Source organism: Chiloscyllium plagiosum, unplaced genomic scaffold, assembly GCF_037043375.1.
Source record: "Chiloscyllium plagiosum isolate Xiang-an unplaced genomic scaffold, Cpla_swu_hap1 HiC_scaffold_43, whole genome shotgun sequence".
NCBI classification, from domain to species: Eukaryota; Metazoa; Chordata; class Chondrichthyes; order Orectolobiformes; family Hemiscylliidae; genus Chiloscyllium; species Chiloscyllium plagiosum.
The window spans coordinates 7,841,703-7,859,524 of NW_028270181.1; the positions used below are offsets into that span (position 1 = coordinate 7,841,703).

The 17,822-nt window shown below is 41.9% G+C and overlaps 1 protein-coding gene across 5 annotated transcripts in view; it reads right to left on the reverse strand.

The window, feature by feature from the left end:
- Nucleotides 1-17,822, reverse strand: part of ascc1 (activating signal cointegrator 1 complex subunit 1) — a 56,268-nt gene that overhangs the window by 33,659 nt on the left and 4,787 nt on the right. For all 5 annotated transcript variants that reach the window (XM_043679134.2, XM_087982668.1, XM_087982667.1 and 2 more), the window contains 3 exons: nucleotides 11,372-11,471; nucleotides 6,420-6,517; nucleotides 3,386-3,564 (listed from right to left, as the gene is read on the reverse strand). In XM_043679134.2, the coding sequence (XP_043535069.2) occupies nucleotides 3,386-3,564; nucleotides 6,420-6,517; nucleotides 11,372-11,471 (377 nt within the window). The remainder of the gene's footprint in view (nucleotides 1-3,385; nucleotides 3,565-6,419; nucleotides 6,518-11,371; nucleotides 11,472-17,822) is intronic.

Sequence of the window (17,822 nt, forward strand, 5' to 3'; positions counted from 1 at the left end):
TGTTTCCTGCTTTGATTGCACTTAATATGTTACTACTTACTGTAAAGACAAAGAGGGGTGAACGTGAGAGAGGTGGGGGAGGTGCAGGAGGAACAGATGATCAGAAGACATTAACAGAAAGAAAAAACTGTGCAAGTGTAAGTCTGTTTGACCATGCATAAGGGGTGCAAAATTAAAACAGAGCTCATTCCCAAAGCAGTGATATTTCTGAAGCTACATCTCCTGTGAATATTTTACAATTATTTTGTTACCTGATCCCAATGACCTGTTCGATCAATGATTCTCAATGTTTCTACAAAATGGCGTCTTTGAAACACTGATGCATCACTGTCATGATTTCTGAAAGATGTTTTGAGCTGACCAGATTAAAAGCTATGTTCGTACTGCAGAAGTGTATTAATTGAACAGAAACTATGTCAAATAACTCATAGGGTGCAAATCTAACACTCCAGACCTTTCAGGGATCCTCGTACACACCTGCCAGCTTGCCTTAGAGGTTGCTCATATCCCCAAAGTACCCGAGTTTTCTTCATATGCCTAATTACAACACAGACATAGGAAACACTAATAGGAAATGGTACCTCGAGGTACCTAATTGGGATCAGTTCAGTCTGCACAACATCAGCTCCAGGCCTCCTGTCATTTTGGCTTGCATGACATTAATGGAATGGCCTCAGGGAAGATTTGGATCAATTTTACATGCTGTAGCTGAGTTTGAAGTGCCTATTTCATAAAAGGTTACATTCCTTCAAAGGAATCAAAGGATCGAATTGGTTCAGTGCCTTGGCATAATTAACAACATTGCTCTTTTGATCAAATAAAACCTTTGATCAGTTTAATTTCCATATTCGATGAACACTTTACACATCTGCATATCTTTCTCAGTATTTTTTTTAACATAATTATGCAATAGCCTATTGTTAATTGGCTTTAGTTGTAGATCACAACTGGTCTGGAAAATAGCTGTGACATATAATTATCCATCTTCCTCATCCCTAAAGGCCAATACTCGAGTACACTCTGTGTATGAATTTAATAATGCAAGTTTACAAACTACTTGGGTGAGAGGGCAATTGATACCAAGTTGTATGTTTCACGCTCTGGGTGAATGGCTGACGATCCATCGAATCACAAGAATTATTTAAAACTGAAAGCAAGTTTTCAGCGAGAACCAAATTAGATTGATCTCTCAAATCAACACTGCTGTTTTGGGGAGCATCCTGGGTGTAAATTGCAATGAAGGAAATATAGCAGCCCAACAACAACTACACTTCAAAACTAAAGTGCACACAATGGAACGTTCTGATGAAAGGTCCGTGCACAGTAACCCTGAGTTTGACAAAGAGTCAGTTAGACTCGAAACGTCATCTCTTTTCTTTCCTTACAGATGCTGCCAGACCTGCTGAGATTTTCCAGCATTTTCTCTTTTGGTAACCCTGAGTTGTTGGGTTAACCAAAATGAGAGAGAAAAAGAAGACAAAGACTGCTCTACTGAAAGGTCAACTGCTCAGATGGTGATCGACTCATTAAGAAATGACCCTGTGAGTTTCTAATGTTTTGTGAAGAGATATGGGTGTTTGAATTATATGTTGTAACTCAGCAGGGTGATAGTGTGTCTGGCTGATGTTCTGATTCATGACAAATGCAGTGCATGAGATATGATGTACCATTTGTCAGTAAGACAAGGTGTGGTTGACCATGGGGTCATGCTGTGTGAGTATCAAATGCTTGATTAGACATCAAAAACTGCAGCAGCCATGAGTAAGCTAGCCAAAGGACAAGGTTTGTTAAAATGGAGAAACAAGCCTCTTTCCAAAGAAAACAAGCAAATAGCCAAATTGAATCAAAGAATCTCTACAATGCAGATAAACACCCTTCAGCCAAGCATGCCTATGCTGACCCTTCAAACAGCATCCCACCTTATCTCCATAACCTCAATTTACCATGATGAATCTAGACTGCGGATCCCTGGTCACAAAGCACAATTTAGCATGGCCAATCCATCTAACCTCCACATCTTGGACTGTGGGAGGAAGCCAAAGCACCTGGATGAAACTCCTGCAGACACAGGGAGAATGTGCAAACTCACACAAGGGTGGAACTGAACCCAGGACCCTGGTGCAGTGGAGCAACAGTGCTAACCACTGAGCCACCGTGCCACCATGAGAAGACCATCCAATTATAGAAGAAAGCAACATTTGTGACGTTTGTCAGTTGTCAAACTGATTGACCACTGAAGATTGGACCAAAATTTGATTATACATACTGCTTATATGGAAAGGAAAAAAGATACACTACAAAGATATAGCAAAAATAGTTATACATCACAAGCTTATCTGTACAATACATAACAGCTGCAAGAGACCCCAATTTTAAAAAAAATTAATTCAAGGGATGTGGGTATCACCATTCAGGCCAGTTTGTATGGAATAAGGAAGGGTGCCCCAGAATGATAGTTAGCTCAGAGTCAAGGGATTAGCAACTGGAGGCCAGACTGGAGCAGGCTAACCCACTCACTTTGGTCTGATCCTTGAACAAGACTATGTAAACTGATGGCCTAGTGGTATTATTGCCTGACTATTAATTCAGAGATCCAGGTAACAATTTGGAGACTCGATCAAGGTTCAAGTCCACCATGGCAGATGGTGAAATTTGAATTCAGTAACAATCTGGAATTAAGAATCTAATGATGATCATGAAAACATTGTTGATTATTTGAAAAACTCCAAACTGGTACACTGATGCCCTTTAGGGAATGAAACTGCTGTCCTTACCTGGTCCAGCTTCCCCGAGACTCCAAATCCCACAGCAACTTGGCTGATTCTTAACTGCCCTGTGGGCAATTAGGGATGAGCAATAAATACTGATTCAGGCAGTGATGCCTACATCCCAGGAATGAATAAAAGAAAACTAGGCCACTTATGGTTGAAGTAATGTACAGATAAGCTTGTGATGTGTAACTATTTTTCAGTGTACCTTGCATAAATAAAGAGCAATTACGTATACTGGTAGACTAGGGAAGGGAATATTAACTCCTACAGGTCGCAAGCCTGAAACATAGACTCTGTTTTTCTCTCTCCACAGATGGTGCCTGATCTAAGTATTTGTAGCATTTTCTATCTATCTTTATTTCAGATTTTATTAGATTTTATTTTTGCTTCAAAAGTAACTATTGGCTGCAAGTCCCTGAAATCACGAAATCGATATCAATGTAAATTCTTTTTAAAGTACTTTCACCCTTCAAAAATATCAGGAATGGAACCTGCCAGGATCACCCTTTCTCTTGAAGATATCCTTTAGCTTCAAGCCCACATCCTTTCCTATCCCCTCTTGCCTACGTATCCTGTATCGGAGCTAATGCTTGTTGTCAGCTGTGGTAACGTACCTGGGAGCACTCATCCAACACACGCTCTCTGAATTTCAAAAACTGTTCCTGAATGTTGGGTTGATTAATGGCAAAAGACAGGAAATGAGTGAAGGGTTGCTTTCTGCGGAAGCTCTCCAACATCACTTCAATTCGGGTCTGTGCTGATGCAACACCCGCTCGCTGCTGTCCGGTGATGACTAGAAACAAGACGACATCAGGCTTGAAATAAAACAAAGAACTGTAGAACGTGGAGATCTGAAACAACAAAACACAAATTGCTGGGCAAACTCAGCAGGCCTGGCATCATCTGTGGGCAGAAAGCAGAGTTAACGTTTGTAGTTTGGTGACCCGTCATCATTGCAAACTAATGCAGATTCAGAACAGACACTGGACTTGAAACGTTAACGTTTCCCGCAGATGATGCCAGGCTTGTCTGAGTTTCTCCAGCAATTTCTGTTTCTGTTTCATACGTTAGATTTAAATTTATTTTTCTCATACCACAGAGTATTCTCTGCTCGGCTGTGGCGCAGAGTTCACTGCTTTACGGCGTGTATCACAATCATAACCTCAAGTGCAGTGGCTGCACAAGTGAGGGCTGGCCATTTTTCTGCACAATGCTAAACTTTGCCCAAAGTGAGATTTTCCTTATAGGTTTTTAATGTGAATGCTACTGGGGCAGCGTAACAAATGACCAGGTGGATTTTATTTGGTACTGTTTGAGTGACAAACAGAGATTAGCACCAAAAGTAATTAAATAGTGCCGCAGGATCTTCACCATTGCCTCAAATCGTCAGACCAAGTCAACAAGGCCTTGATTTACCATCCCAACTGAAGGATAAAGTTTTCATCTTATGCTAACTGCTTAGAGCTTTGGCTATGGATTAACACTATGGTGGTGAACCAGTTTTAGACATCGAGTTACTTGCACAGTAATACTAACACACATACCTCACAATAGTTATTAAGTTAGGAGATAGATCAAAACAGAAGCAGTAGCAAACATTTAAGGGGATATTTCAGGATAAATACAACACTATCATTAAAGAAAAATTCCAAGAGGAGAACCCAAAATTCATGATTAACTAAAGAACTTAAGAGAAATATCAAATTTAAGGAAATGGGGGGGTAGTGGTAATGTCACTGGACGAGCATCCAGAATCTTAAACAAATATTCAAAGATGGCTGGTTGTGAAATGTGAATTCAATTAAAATCTGGATTTAAAAAAAGCTTGTCTAATGGAGATCATATAATCACTGTCGATTGTTAGAACGAAACATCTGGTTCATTAATGTTTTTTAGGGAAGAAAATTTGCCATCTGGAATACATGCGACTCCAGATCCACAGAAATGTGGATGGCTCAACTGCCATCTGGGAAATTACAGATGGGTGCTCAAAGCTCGATTAGCCAGTGACACCCACATCCCATGAACAAATTGGGAAAAAATGCTAGATTTTATTACATTAAGAATATAAAAATAAGGATGCTATGTTTCAACTTTACAGGGCATTGGTGAGACATGGTCTTGAATTCAGTATAAAGTTTTGGTTGCTAATTAAAGAAGAATGTAAATATATTGGAAGTGACTCAGAGAAAGTTTACTGGATTCATATATGGAATGAGTAGTTTGTCTTACAAGACTAGATAGGCTCAGCTTGGTTCCGCACAAGTGCGGAACAGCAAGGGATGGTTCGAATGAAGTTTAAAAGATCCTGAACGGTCTTGACATAGTGGATGTGGAAAAGATTCTTGTGGGTGAATGCAGAAAAGATACCCTTTTAGGAAGGGGAGGGGAGGAGAACTTTCTTCCAGTGGGTTGTGCCACTTTGGAACACTCCACCTCAAAGGCAGCCCACGGTGCTGGAGTTGGTGGAGGGATCATTTAATATTTTTGAGGTGAGGTTAGATAGATCCTTAGGAGGTAACAAAGTAAGATGTCATCAGGAACAGATGTGAATGAGAAATATATGACACAAATAGGTCAGCCATGTTCTTACTGAATGGCAGAGCAGATTTGAAGAACTGAATGGCCTACATCTGCTATTAATACATATTTTCATTGTTAGGTAGAAAGTTCTTCACTTGCTGTAGAACTCCCAGCCTCTGATCTACTCTGTATCCCCAATATGTATGGAGTTGGCTCAAATAATTTCTGGTCGATGGTGACAAACCCACCCAGAATGTCAACGGTAAGGAATTTGTGAATAGCAATGAAGGGAAGGTGATCATTTCCTGAAATGGCGAGTTTTGAGATTTGTAGCTTGGGTTGAGGTTCTGGATGTAGGTTTGCTTGCTGAGCTGGAAGGTTCATTTTCAGATGTTTCGTCACCATATTAGGTAACATCATCAGTGAACCTCCGGATGAAGCACTGGTGGCATGGCCTGCTTTCTACTTGTGTGTTTAGGTTTCCTTGGTTGGTGATGCCATTTCCTGTGGTGATGTCATTTCCGGTTCCGGGGGTGGTAAATGTGATCCAAGTCAATGTGTTTGTTGATAGAGTCCCAGTTGGAATGCCATGCTTCTAGGAATTCTCGCGTGTGTCTCTGTTCGGCTTGTCCCAGGATGGATGTATTGACCCAGTCGAAGTGGTGTCCTTCCTCATCCGTATGGGAGGATACTAGTGTGAGAGAGTCATGTCTTTTTATGAATAGTTGATGTTCATGTATCCTGATGGCTAGTTTTCTGCTGTGGAAAATTACATCACCACAGGAAATGACATCAACCACCTAAGGAAACCTAAACACAAATAGAAAGCGGGCCATGCCAGTGCTTCATCTGGAGCCTAACTGATGATGTTACCTAGTATGGTGACGAAATGTCTGAAAACGAACCTTCCAGCTCAGCTAGCAAACTCATATCCATTTCCTGAGATGTTTGTGACATGTACAGTACTTGTCACTTATCAGTCCAGGCCTGAATGTTGTCCATATCTTGTTGCATGCTGGATCAGAATTCTTGATAAACAGTGCTTAAAAAGATGTATGCTTCCCTTTTACAGCTTAATTTCATATGTTAATAAAACTTTGCGTTTGAATTCCTACTGAATCTCACCAATCTCTCCCTCTATTCCAGGTTTAGGAATGGTTATGGAAGTTCGTGTTTCATTCTCCAGTCTTCGCTTGGTATCCCCTTTCTTCCCAATTATGTATCTGTGGAAAAAGTAAAATGATGATTTTAAAACCACAAAAAAATGACTGCTCTGACTTCTGGCAAGAATGAATCTTCCATAACGTTTTGCAGATCTAATATTGAAGCATCAATCCCCAGAAAGGTCAAATGTCTATATTTCACCATTCAGGGAGTGACATGTGTTGTCATATCTCACTGGGGTATCAAGTCCTGTTATTCCTGGAGCCATCACAAAAGTTAAAGATTTTATAAAAATATGCAAAATTCCACAATTTACTTGTCCATTTAGATCCAGGTTGACAGAAAATGCAGTCCAGATATTTGTAACTAGATTGCTGCTTGTTACAAATAAATAGATTCTAGCTACAAGTTAATAATTATGAACTGTCAACACATAACTCCACTTGTCAAAACCCTTATAAACTTCCTGTTGCACACATACAGATAGACTAAAAAAAAATCATGCATGCTATAACTGAGAGAAAGACTGGGTAGGCAGTTCAATGGGGCCTAACTAGAGCTTTATAAAGTCTCAGAAGCACGTTGCTGCTTTTATATTCCAACCCTCTTGAGGTAAATGACAATATTGCATTTGCCTTCTAATCACGGACTCAACCTACAAGTTAACCTTTAGAGAATCCTGGACTAGCACTCCCAGATCCCTTTTTACTTTGGCTTTATGAATTTTCTCACTGTTTAGAAAATAGTCCATGCCTGTATTCTTTTTTCCAAAGTGCAAGATCTCACATTTGCTCACATTGAATTTCATCAGCCATTTCCTGGATAATTCTCTGAAACTATCTAAACCTTTCTGCAGCCTCCCCACCTCCTCAGTACCAGCTGCTTGTCCACCTAACTTTGTATCATTGGCAAACTTCACCATAATGCTTCCAGTCCCTTCATACAGATCATTAATATATAAAGTGAACAGCTGAACCCTACGAGACACCACTTGTCACCGGCTACCATTCCAAAAAAGAACCTTTTATCCCAACTCTCGGCCTTTTCTTGGACAGCCAATCCTCAATCCATGCCAGTAGCTCACCTCGAACACCATGGGCCCTCACCTTACTCAGCAGCCTCCGTGAGGCACCTTACCAAAGACCTTTTGGAAATCTAGATAGATAACATCTACTGGGTTTCCTCGTCTAACCTACTTGTTATCTCTTTAAAGAATTCTAACAGGTTTGTCAGGCACGACCTCCCCTCACTAAATCCAGGCTGACTTGTTCTGATCTGACCCTGCACTTTCAAGAATTTAGAAATCTCATCCTTAACGACGGATTCTAGAATTTTACCAACAGCTGAGGTTAGGCTAATCGGCCTATAATCTTCCATCTTTTGTCTTGATCCTTTCTTGAACCAGAAGGTTACAACAGCGATTTTCCAATCATCTGGGAATTTCCCTGACTCCAGTGATTTTTGAAAGATCACAGTCAGTGCCTCCACTATTTCCTCAGCCACCACCCTCAGAACTCTAGAATGGAGTCCATTAGGGCCAGGAGATTTATCTATTTTTAGACCTTTTAGCTTTTCTCGCACTTTCTCTTTTGTAATGGCTAACATACTCAACTCTGCCCCCTGATTATCCTTAATTGTTGGGATATTACTCCTATCTTCCACTCTGAAGACTGATGCAAAGTACTTACTAAATTCTTCAGCTATTTCCTTATCTCCTTCCTAGCCTTCCTGCATCAATTTGGAGCGGCCCATTGTCTACTTTTGCCTCTTGTTTGTTTCTTATGTATTGAAAGGAACTTCTACTATCATTTCTAAATTTACGGGTTAGCCTACTTTCATATTTGATCCTCTCCTTCCTTATTTCTCTCTTTGTTATCCTCTGTTTGTTTCTGTAGTCTTCCCAATCTTCTGATATCCCAGTGCACTTGGCCACTTTATAGGCTCTCTCTTTATCTTTGATACATTTCCTGACTTCCTTTGTCAGCCATGACTGTCTAATCCATCTCCCGGATAACATTTCTTTTACTTGGGATGAACCTCTGTACTGTGTCCTCAATTACACCCAGTAACTCCTGCCATTGTTGCTCTACTGTCTTCCACTCTACGCCCTGCTTCCAGTCAATTTTTGTCAGTTCCTCTCTCGTGCCCCTGTAATTACCTTTATTTAACTGTAAGACCATTACATCAGAATTTGTTTTCTCTCTTTCAAACTGCAGACTGAACTCTACCATATTATGATCACTTAAGTATTCCCTTGTTTTAAGATCCTTTATAAAGTCTGGCTCATTACACAGTACTAAGTCCAGAATAGCCTGCCCCTTTGTGGGCTCCATCACAAGCTGTTCCAAAATGCTATCCTGTAAATATTCCATGAATTCCCTTTCAATGGATCCACCTACAACATTATTCACCTTAGTCCAAATGCATATTGAAGTCCCCCATGATCACCGTGACCTTGCCCTCTTGACATGCCCTATCTACTTCCTGGTACACCTTGTGCCCCTGGTCCTGACCACTGCAGGGAGATCTGTACATAACTCCCTTTTTTTTTGCCTTTGTGGTTCCGCAACTTCATCCACACAGACTCCACATCATCTGACCTATGTCATTCAGTGCCATAGATTTAATTTCATTCTTAACTAACAAGACACCCCTGCCCCCTGTGCCCACCTCCTTGTCTTTTCGATGAGTTGTAAAGCCTTGGATGTTTAACTGTCAGTCCTGAAACCCCTGTAACCACGTCTCTGTGATGCCTACCATATCATAATCAGCAGATTTGTGATTCAGTAAAGCGCCTTAATGCTAATTTTCTTATCATGATTTCCAGCATCGCAAGTAATATATCCTAAGTTACCTTCTTTTTTGCTTCGTTCCTCATCTGCCTTGAACTTAAACCTTGCACACATGCTAACCTGCTGCCTATCTTTCTACCTGATTCCATACTCCCTGTCGTTTTCCCTTTCCTCCAACTCAAGTTTAAAGTCCTAGTGACCGCCCTAATTATCGTTTTCGCTAGAACACTGGTTCCAGACCGGTTCAGGTGGAGACCGTCCCTTTGGTACAGATCCCCCAGGTTACAAAACTGATGCCAACGTCCTATGACATGAAGCCGCTCAACTCAAAAAACCTTGAACAAGTCACCTCGCCAACTCTCTCTATTCGAAAGGATGCAGTGCAACCTCTCATCCCTGATAATATCCAGCTAGATTTCCTCTGTTCCCTTTCCAAAGATCTTTACATCTTGCCTGATGGGTGGTGCTCAGAATTGTACACAATATTTCACCAGTGGCTGAACCAGTGAAACATATGATTTCTAGCACAATAGCTTTATAATCAATAACTTCATCCTTCTTCCTAACTCCTCTTCTGTTCCAATCCTATCACCACCACCCACCCCACCAAGTTCCATTCAGCCCATGAAAAATCTTGGGGGATTTGATACATTGAAAAGGGTTTACAAAGTGAAGGTAGGAGCTGGATGTTGCATTATACACAGCCACCTAGTGGCAACACAGAAAAACAAACTAAACTGACTACTACTTGCTGCCAAGAATAGTTTCACTGCTCATACACAGGATTAGCGCCAAAATCTTTTCCAGTTCAGTTAAAAATTAATTACCAACATTCACAAATTTAGAATAGAATCCAGTAATGGCCAATCAGGTTCCTGAGAAGAGTAAACAATATTTGGCTTAGATTTGGGCATGGACTTTCAGTATTACATAATCCCCAAGTGTGATAGAGAACAAGGAAAATTTTGCATTCACACAACGCCTTCTCACACCATGAGTATCAAAGTGTCATTGTCAGCTGTCCCTCAGTTTTGAGGAGGATAAGATCCTGGCTCCCTGAGTCTTCGTGTGACTGAAGAGGCCAGTCCTTGACCTACAGCTCTTTGGGGGCATAGGGTAAGACTTCTTACAGGCTGGTGGAATCCACAGTGCGGGACTCGCTTCCTCTTATTTACTTCTCTGCCTCGTCATTATAGATTTTGGACTCAAACCATGATGCAGCTTGATGGTCAGCTTGAAGTATTGGTCACGAATTCCTCCCGTTCCTTAATGGCAATGCTCCTGCATCTGAGCTACAGGGGGAGGCTGAACAGGCTGGGGTTGTTTTCCCTGGAGTGTCGGAGACTAAAGGGTGACCTTATAGAGGTTTACAAAATTATGAGGGGCATGGATAGGATAAATAGACAAAGTCTTTTCCCTGGGGTCAGGGAGTCCAGAACTAGAGGGCATAGGTTTAGGGTAAGAGGGGAAAGATATAAAAGAGACCTAAGGAGCAACTTTTTCACGCAGAGGGTGGTACGTGATTGGAATGAGCTGCCAGAGAAAGTGGTGGAGGCTGGTACAATTGCAACATTTAAGAGGCATTTGGATGGGTATATGAATAGGAAGGGTTTGGAGGGATATGGGCCGGGTGCTGGCAGGTGGGACTAGATTGGGTTGGGATATCTGGTCTGCATGGACGGGTTGGACTGAAGGGTCTGTTTCCATGCTGTACATCTCTATGACTCTATTTCATGGAGAGCTTCTGTGCCTCCCTGAAAACACTACAAATAGAAAATTGAGAAAACAGGTCCTGACCAGTCAACTGTTTTCCAACATCCCACTAAAGCAACATGGCTGATTTTGCAGGAGGTTTGTTTCAAAGATAATATAAAAGCAGACCACATAAAAATGAATTTCTTGGAAGGTCAGTGGCACATTGGTGTATTTAGCTGCACGGTTATTTTGCATGGAACATGAACAACTAATTAACCTGCTTTTGGTGGTGCTGTTGGACTCAGGAATGTTGGCGGGGATACTGGATCTTTCCGGTCCCTCTGTGATCAGGTCAAATGGAAAAGGGCCAGTGTTCAGTTTCAAACAAACAAACGCACCTGCAAATCTCAAATAGTGTCAACTCACTTGTATAGAGCACTAGGCACAGCCATGGAGCATCGATAGCCCCGATCTGTCTGCTCTATAAGTACAGAATCACAAGGCTCATCCATACAGTCTATAACTCCTGCAAAACAAAAAACAGGAAAATCACTTAAAACATCTCAGAGCTCCAATCTATGTTGAAGCACTGACATAAATATTATGTAAGAAACGGTGAGATATTGATATTCCATCTCTGCTATAATAGGAAATTCTAGAGCTTACTTCAGTCTGAGAGAACATGAGCAGTCTAAAAACTATAGGGTCTCCTCAAGCAAAATTTACAAGTAAGCAGGAATGTGAGCAACCATATCAGCTTGATCTTGTTGAACTGCAGAGTGGGCTAAAGGGGCTTCTATTTCATATGTTCCTCAGAGATCACTGGAGGCACGTTTGTTAAATACTTTTAAGGCAGTAGCAGATAGATTCTTGACTAATAAGGGAGCCAATGGTCAGCAGGAGTAGTTGGGAAGTGGATTTGAGGCTACAATCTTACTGTATGGCAGGAGGAACTGAATGGCCTACTCCCACTCCAAATTCTTGTATTTGTATTCAGCAGTCGGGCAAGAATTGAAAAGTGGTACAGAACACTGCAGGTAAAATGCATAAAAATGGAATTGATTTTACCTCATCACACTGTTGTTCCATTTAAGAGCTTAATTGTGAAATGTAATGAAAGAAGAAAATAATTTTCCTATTACTGTCACAGCCAGGTCTGTATTTTCCTGGCGAGGAATTATTGGAAATTTTTTTTTTGCTTGGCTCCACCAGTTTTCAGCTTGTTGAAGTCACTGGCAAAGAAGAAACTTTAATTATTTTTCGTCTTAGGTTTTAATTACTGCAATTGAGTCTCTAACATGGTGCAAACCTTTGCATTGAAGAGCCTTAGGTAACATTGTGCAATGAACTAATTTTGAATGTCATTCTGGGGACTACTGAACGCCTATGCAGGAGGCAGCATTTGCACAGCAGGCTGAGAGTCTGTGCTCAGCTGCCATCTCCAGGCTGGCTGGCCAAATTAGTGAGATTGCTGTTTTATGGATGTGATGCAGGAGATGACAGGACAGTCCAAACAGCTCTGTGGAAGTGTAAAACATCACACATGCAGCTCCTGACACTGCACAAAAAAAGGTTTCAATCTGGGCTCTGCAAGAGGATCACAGCCACCAGGAGGTCATCAGAATTCTAGTTGACTGTAGGAAGGCATAATGTCATTGGAATTGGCTCAAGAATTCTCTAGTATTTTTTGTACTTGCAGGTTTTCCAGCATATTAAATTGAGACAGTGCTGAATTGGTAATGACACTGGAGTATATATCCAGAACTCAAGGTTAATGTTCTGAGGACATACCAGACGATTGAAGTTGAATTTAATTAAATGTGGAATTAAAAGCCAGTCAAATGGTGACCACGTAACCGCTATTCATTGTTGTTACATCCCATTTGGTTCACTCATGTCCTTAGGGAAAGAAACTGACCATCTAAAGATGTGCAGGTCAGGTGAATTGGCCATGCTAAATTGTCCACAGTGTTAGGTGCATTAGTCAGAGGGAAATGGGTCTGGGTGGGTTACTCTTTGGAGGGTCGGCGTGGACTGGTTGGGCCAAAGGGCCTGTTTCCACACTGTAGGGAATCTAATCTAATTCTCATCAGGTCTACATGTGACTCCAGATGATGACTTTCTAGAATTCCCTGCCTAAGGGCATTATGGATCTACCTACAGCACATGGACTGCAGCGGGTCAAGAAGGCAGCTCACCCCCACCTTCTCAAGGGACAACAAATGCTGGCCAGTCAGTGATGCCTGTGTACTATGAATGAATTTTTTTAAAGGTCTGACTGACTCTTAACTGTCAACTGGACAATTTGGAATGGGTAATAATCGCTGGCCTAGCCAGCAATGCTCATGTACCATGAATATTATTTGAAAATTAATTGCCTTTCAAAGGTTAGGACACTGGGTCCTTAGGAGTGCACTATTTGAAAGCATCCCCAGAGTACGGCAGCATTTACAGGGAGTCCAAGGGACGGGTCAGTATTTGTTAGGTGTTTGCAGGAAAATGCAGCTATTTACAGGGAGTCCCCAGGAGTGCACCAGTACAATATTTGCAATTGGCACTCAACACCGAAATATGCAAACTCTTAATATAAATAAGGAAAAGCATGACAGGTAGCGGTGAATCACAGAAACGGAAATCATCATATTAATACTGAGACTCAGCCTTTCAATGGTGGAGAAGCTTCCTGAAACAATTATTCAGGATAAAGTAAATATTCACGGGAAAAAATTCAGGAGCTTCAGAGAAAAGTTTGAAAGGAAAATCAGGTCTGACTGATTTGCTGAAGGTTTTCAAGACACAGCAGAGAGACAAGGCTGTTGTCATGGGGTACATGGACTTCCAAAAGACTTCTAACACAGTACCACACAAAGACTTGTACACAAAACAATAGGGAATGGATTAAATAGCCATGTGGACACACAACTGGCTGAGTGATAGCAAACAGAGAGCAATGGTTAACAGATCTTTTTGCAGGCTGAAAGGAGGTTTATAATGGAGTTCACCCAGGGTTGGAAGTGGGACTCTTGCTTTTCTCAGTGCACATAAATGATCTGGATTTGGATATAGTAGGAAGTTTGCAGATGACACAAAAACAATGGGAAGATAATATACTGACAGGGAAATTTGCTAGAGCTGCTCGGGAGGATTTAAACTAGTAAAAGGTGGGGGGGGGGGATTGGTGGGTGGGGCCCAGGGAGATAGTGAGGGAAGAGATCAATCTGAGACTGGTACAGTTGAGATCAGAAGTCAGGGCAGGCAGGGACAAGGTAGGACTAATAAATTAAACTGCATTTATTTCGATGCAAGGGGCCTAACAGGGAAGGCAGATGAGCTCAGGGGCATGGTTAAGAACATGGGACTGGGATATCATAGCAATTACAGAAACATGGCTCAGGGATGGGTAGGACTGGCAGCTTAATGTTCCAGGATACAAATGCTACAGGAAGGATAGAAAGGGAGGCAAGAGAGGAAGGGGTGTGGCATTTTTGATAAGGGATAGCATTACAGCTGTGCTGAGTGAGGATATTCCCAGAAACACATCCAGGGAAGTTATTTGGGTGGAACTGAGAAATAAGAAAGGGATGATCACCTTATTGGGATTGTATTATAGACCCCCTAATAGTCAGAGGGAAATTGAGAAACAAACTTGTAAGGAGATCTCAGTTATCTGTAAGAATAATAGGTAGTTATGGTAGGGGATTTTAACTTTCCAAACATAGACTGGGACTGCCATAGTGTTAAGGGTTTAAATGGAGAGGAATTTCTTAAGTTTGTACAAGACAATTTTCTGATTCAGTAAGTGGATGTACCTACAAGAGAAGGTGCAAAACTTGATCTACTCTTGGGAAATAAGGCAGAGCAGGTGACTGAGGTGTCAGTGGGGGAGCACTTTGGGGCCAGCTATCATAATTCTATTCGTTTTAAAATAGTGATGGAAAAGGATAGACCAGATCTAACAGTTGAAGTTCTAAATTGGAGGAAGACTAGTTATGACAGTCATAGAGTCATAGAGATGTACAGCATGGAAACAGACACTTCGGCCCTCCCATCTATGCCGACCAGATATCCCAACCCAATCTAGTCCCACCTGCCAGCACCCAGCCCATATCCCTCCAAACCCTTCCTATTCATATACCCATCCAAATGCCTTTTAAATGTTGCAATTGTACCAGCCTCCACCACATCCTCTGGCAGCTCATTCCATACACATACCACCCTCTGTGTGTAAACGTTGCCCCTTAGGTCTCTTTTATATCTTTCCCTCTCACCCTATAAGGTCACCCCTCAGCCTCCGACGCTCCAGGGAAAACAGTCCCAGCCTGTTCAGCCTCTCCCTATAGCTCAGATCCTCCAACCCTGGCAACATCCTTGTAAATCTTTTCTGAACCCTTTCAAGTTTCACAACATCTTTTCGATAGGAAAGAGACCAGAATTGCACGCGACATTCCGACAGTGGCCCAGCATTGCATGTTTGTGTTTCAGTGAAAGACCATCTCATTAAAAACAAAAAAAAATTATCAATCAAACCAAATTTTAGTGTGGGATCTTACTTGACCAGTGATTACATTAGTTACCATTCCTTTAAAAGGAGCAAGATGAAAGGAAAGCAAAAGAGAAATGGACCTTCAAAGAGAGAGATTGTCAGGCATTCTCTATTTGACCAATATTCAGTCCCATGATTGCTACAGGGGAGAACACGGCCATTTGGTCCATCATGTCCACATCTGTTCTCTAAGTATTTTAACTGAGTATACTTAGTGCCTCTGTCCTGTCTTCTACCCTTAAAGCTGTTTCTATTTAAAACATCTTCTCATGCCCTCTTGAAAGCCCAGACTGAACATGCCTCAGCACACTTCCAGGCAGTGCATTCCATGCCCAAACTACTCACTGTCTGGAAAAGATTTCTCTCACATAGAGATGTACAGCATGGAAACAGACCCTTCGGTTCATCCCATTCATGCTGACCAGATATCCCAACCCAACGTAGTGCCACCTGCCAGCACCCGGCCCATATCCCTCCAAACCCTTCCTATTCATATACCCATCCAAATGCCTTTTAAATGTTGCAATTGTACCAGCCTCCACCACTTCCTCTGGCAATTCATTCCATACACGCACCACACTCTGCGTGAAAACTTGCCCCTTAGGTCTCTTTTATATCTTTCCCCTAAACCTATGCCCTCTAGTTCTGGACTCCCCGACCCCAGGGAAAAGACTTTGCCTATTTACCCTATCCATGCCCTTCATAATTTTGTAAACTTCTATAAGATCACCCCTCAGCCTTCGACACTCCAGGGAAAACAGCCCCAGCCTGTTCAGCCTCTCCCTATAGCTCAAATCCTCCAACCCTGGCAACATCCTTGTAAATCTTTTCTGAACCTTTTCAAGTTTCACAACATCTTTCCAATAGGAAGGAGACCAGAATTGCACGCAGTATTCCAACAGTGGCCTAACCAATATCCTGTACAATCGCAACATGACCTCCCAATTCCTGTACTCAATACTCTGACCAATAAAGGAAAGCATACTAAATGCCTTTTTCACTATCCTATCTACCTGTGACTCCACTTTCAAGGAGCTGTTAACCTGCACTCAAAGGTCTCTTTGTTCAGCAACACTCCCTAGGACCTTACCATTAAGTGTATAAGTCCTGCTAAGATTTGCTTTCCCAAAATGCAGCACCTCACATTTATCTGAATTAAACTCCATCTGCCACTTCTCAGCCCAATGGCCCATCTGGTCAAGATCCTGTTGTAATCTGAGGTAACCCTCTTCGCTGTCCACTACATCTCCAATTTTGGTGTCATCTGCAAACTTACTAACTGTACCTCTATGCTCGCATCCGAATCATTTATGTAAATGACAAAAAGTAGAGAACCCAGCACTGATCCTTGTGGCACTCCACTGGTCACAGGCCTCCAGTTTGAAAAACATCTCTCCACCACCACCCTCTGTCTTCTGCCTTTGAGCCAGTTCTGTGTCCAAATGGCTAGTTCTCCCTATATTCCATGAGATCTAACCTTGCCAATCAGTCTCCCATGGGGAATCTTGTCGAACGCCTTACTGAAGTCAATATAGATCACATCTATTGCTCTGTCCTCTTCAATCTTCTTTGTTACTTCTTCAAAAAACTCAATCAAGTTTGTGAGACATGATTTCCCATGCACAAAGCCATGTTGACTTTCCCTAATCAGTCCTTGCCTTTCCAAACACATGTACATCCTGTCCCTCAGGATTCCCTCCAACAACTTGCGTCAGGCTCACCGGTCTATACTCCCCTGGCTAGTCCTTACTATCTTTCTTAAATAATGGTACTACGTTAGCCAACCTCCAGTCTTGTGGCACCTCACCTGTGACTATCGATGATGCAAATATCTCAGCAAGGTGCCCAGCAATCACCTCCCTCGCTTCCCACAGAGTTCTAGGGTATATCTGATCAGGTCTTGGGGATTTATCCACCTTTATGCGTTTCAAGACATTCAGCACTTCCTCCTCTGTAATATGGACATTTTTCAAGATGTCACCATCCATTTCCCTACATTGTATATCTTTCATGTGCCCCTTCACAGTAAATACTGATGCAAAATATTCCTTTAGTATCTCCCCCATCTCCTGCGGTTCTACACAAAGGCTGCCTTGCTGATCTTTGAGGGGCCCTATTTGCTCCCTAGTTACCCTTTTGTTCTTAATGTATTTGTAAAAACTCTTTGGATTCTCCTTAGCCCTATTTCCAAAGCTATCTCATATCCCCGTTTTGCCCTCCTGATTTCCTCCTTAAATATACTCCTACTGCCGTTACACTCTTCTAAGGATTCACTCGATCTATCCTGTCTATACCTGACATATGCTTCCTTCTTTTTCTTAACCAAACCCTCAA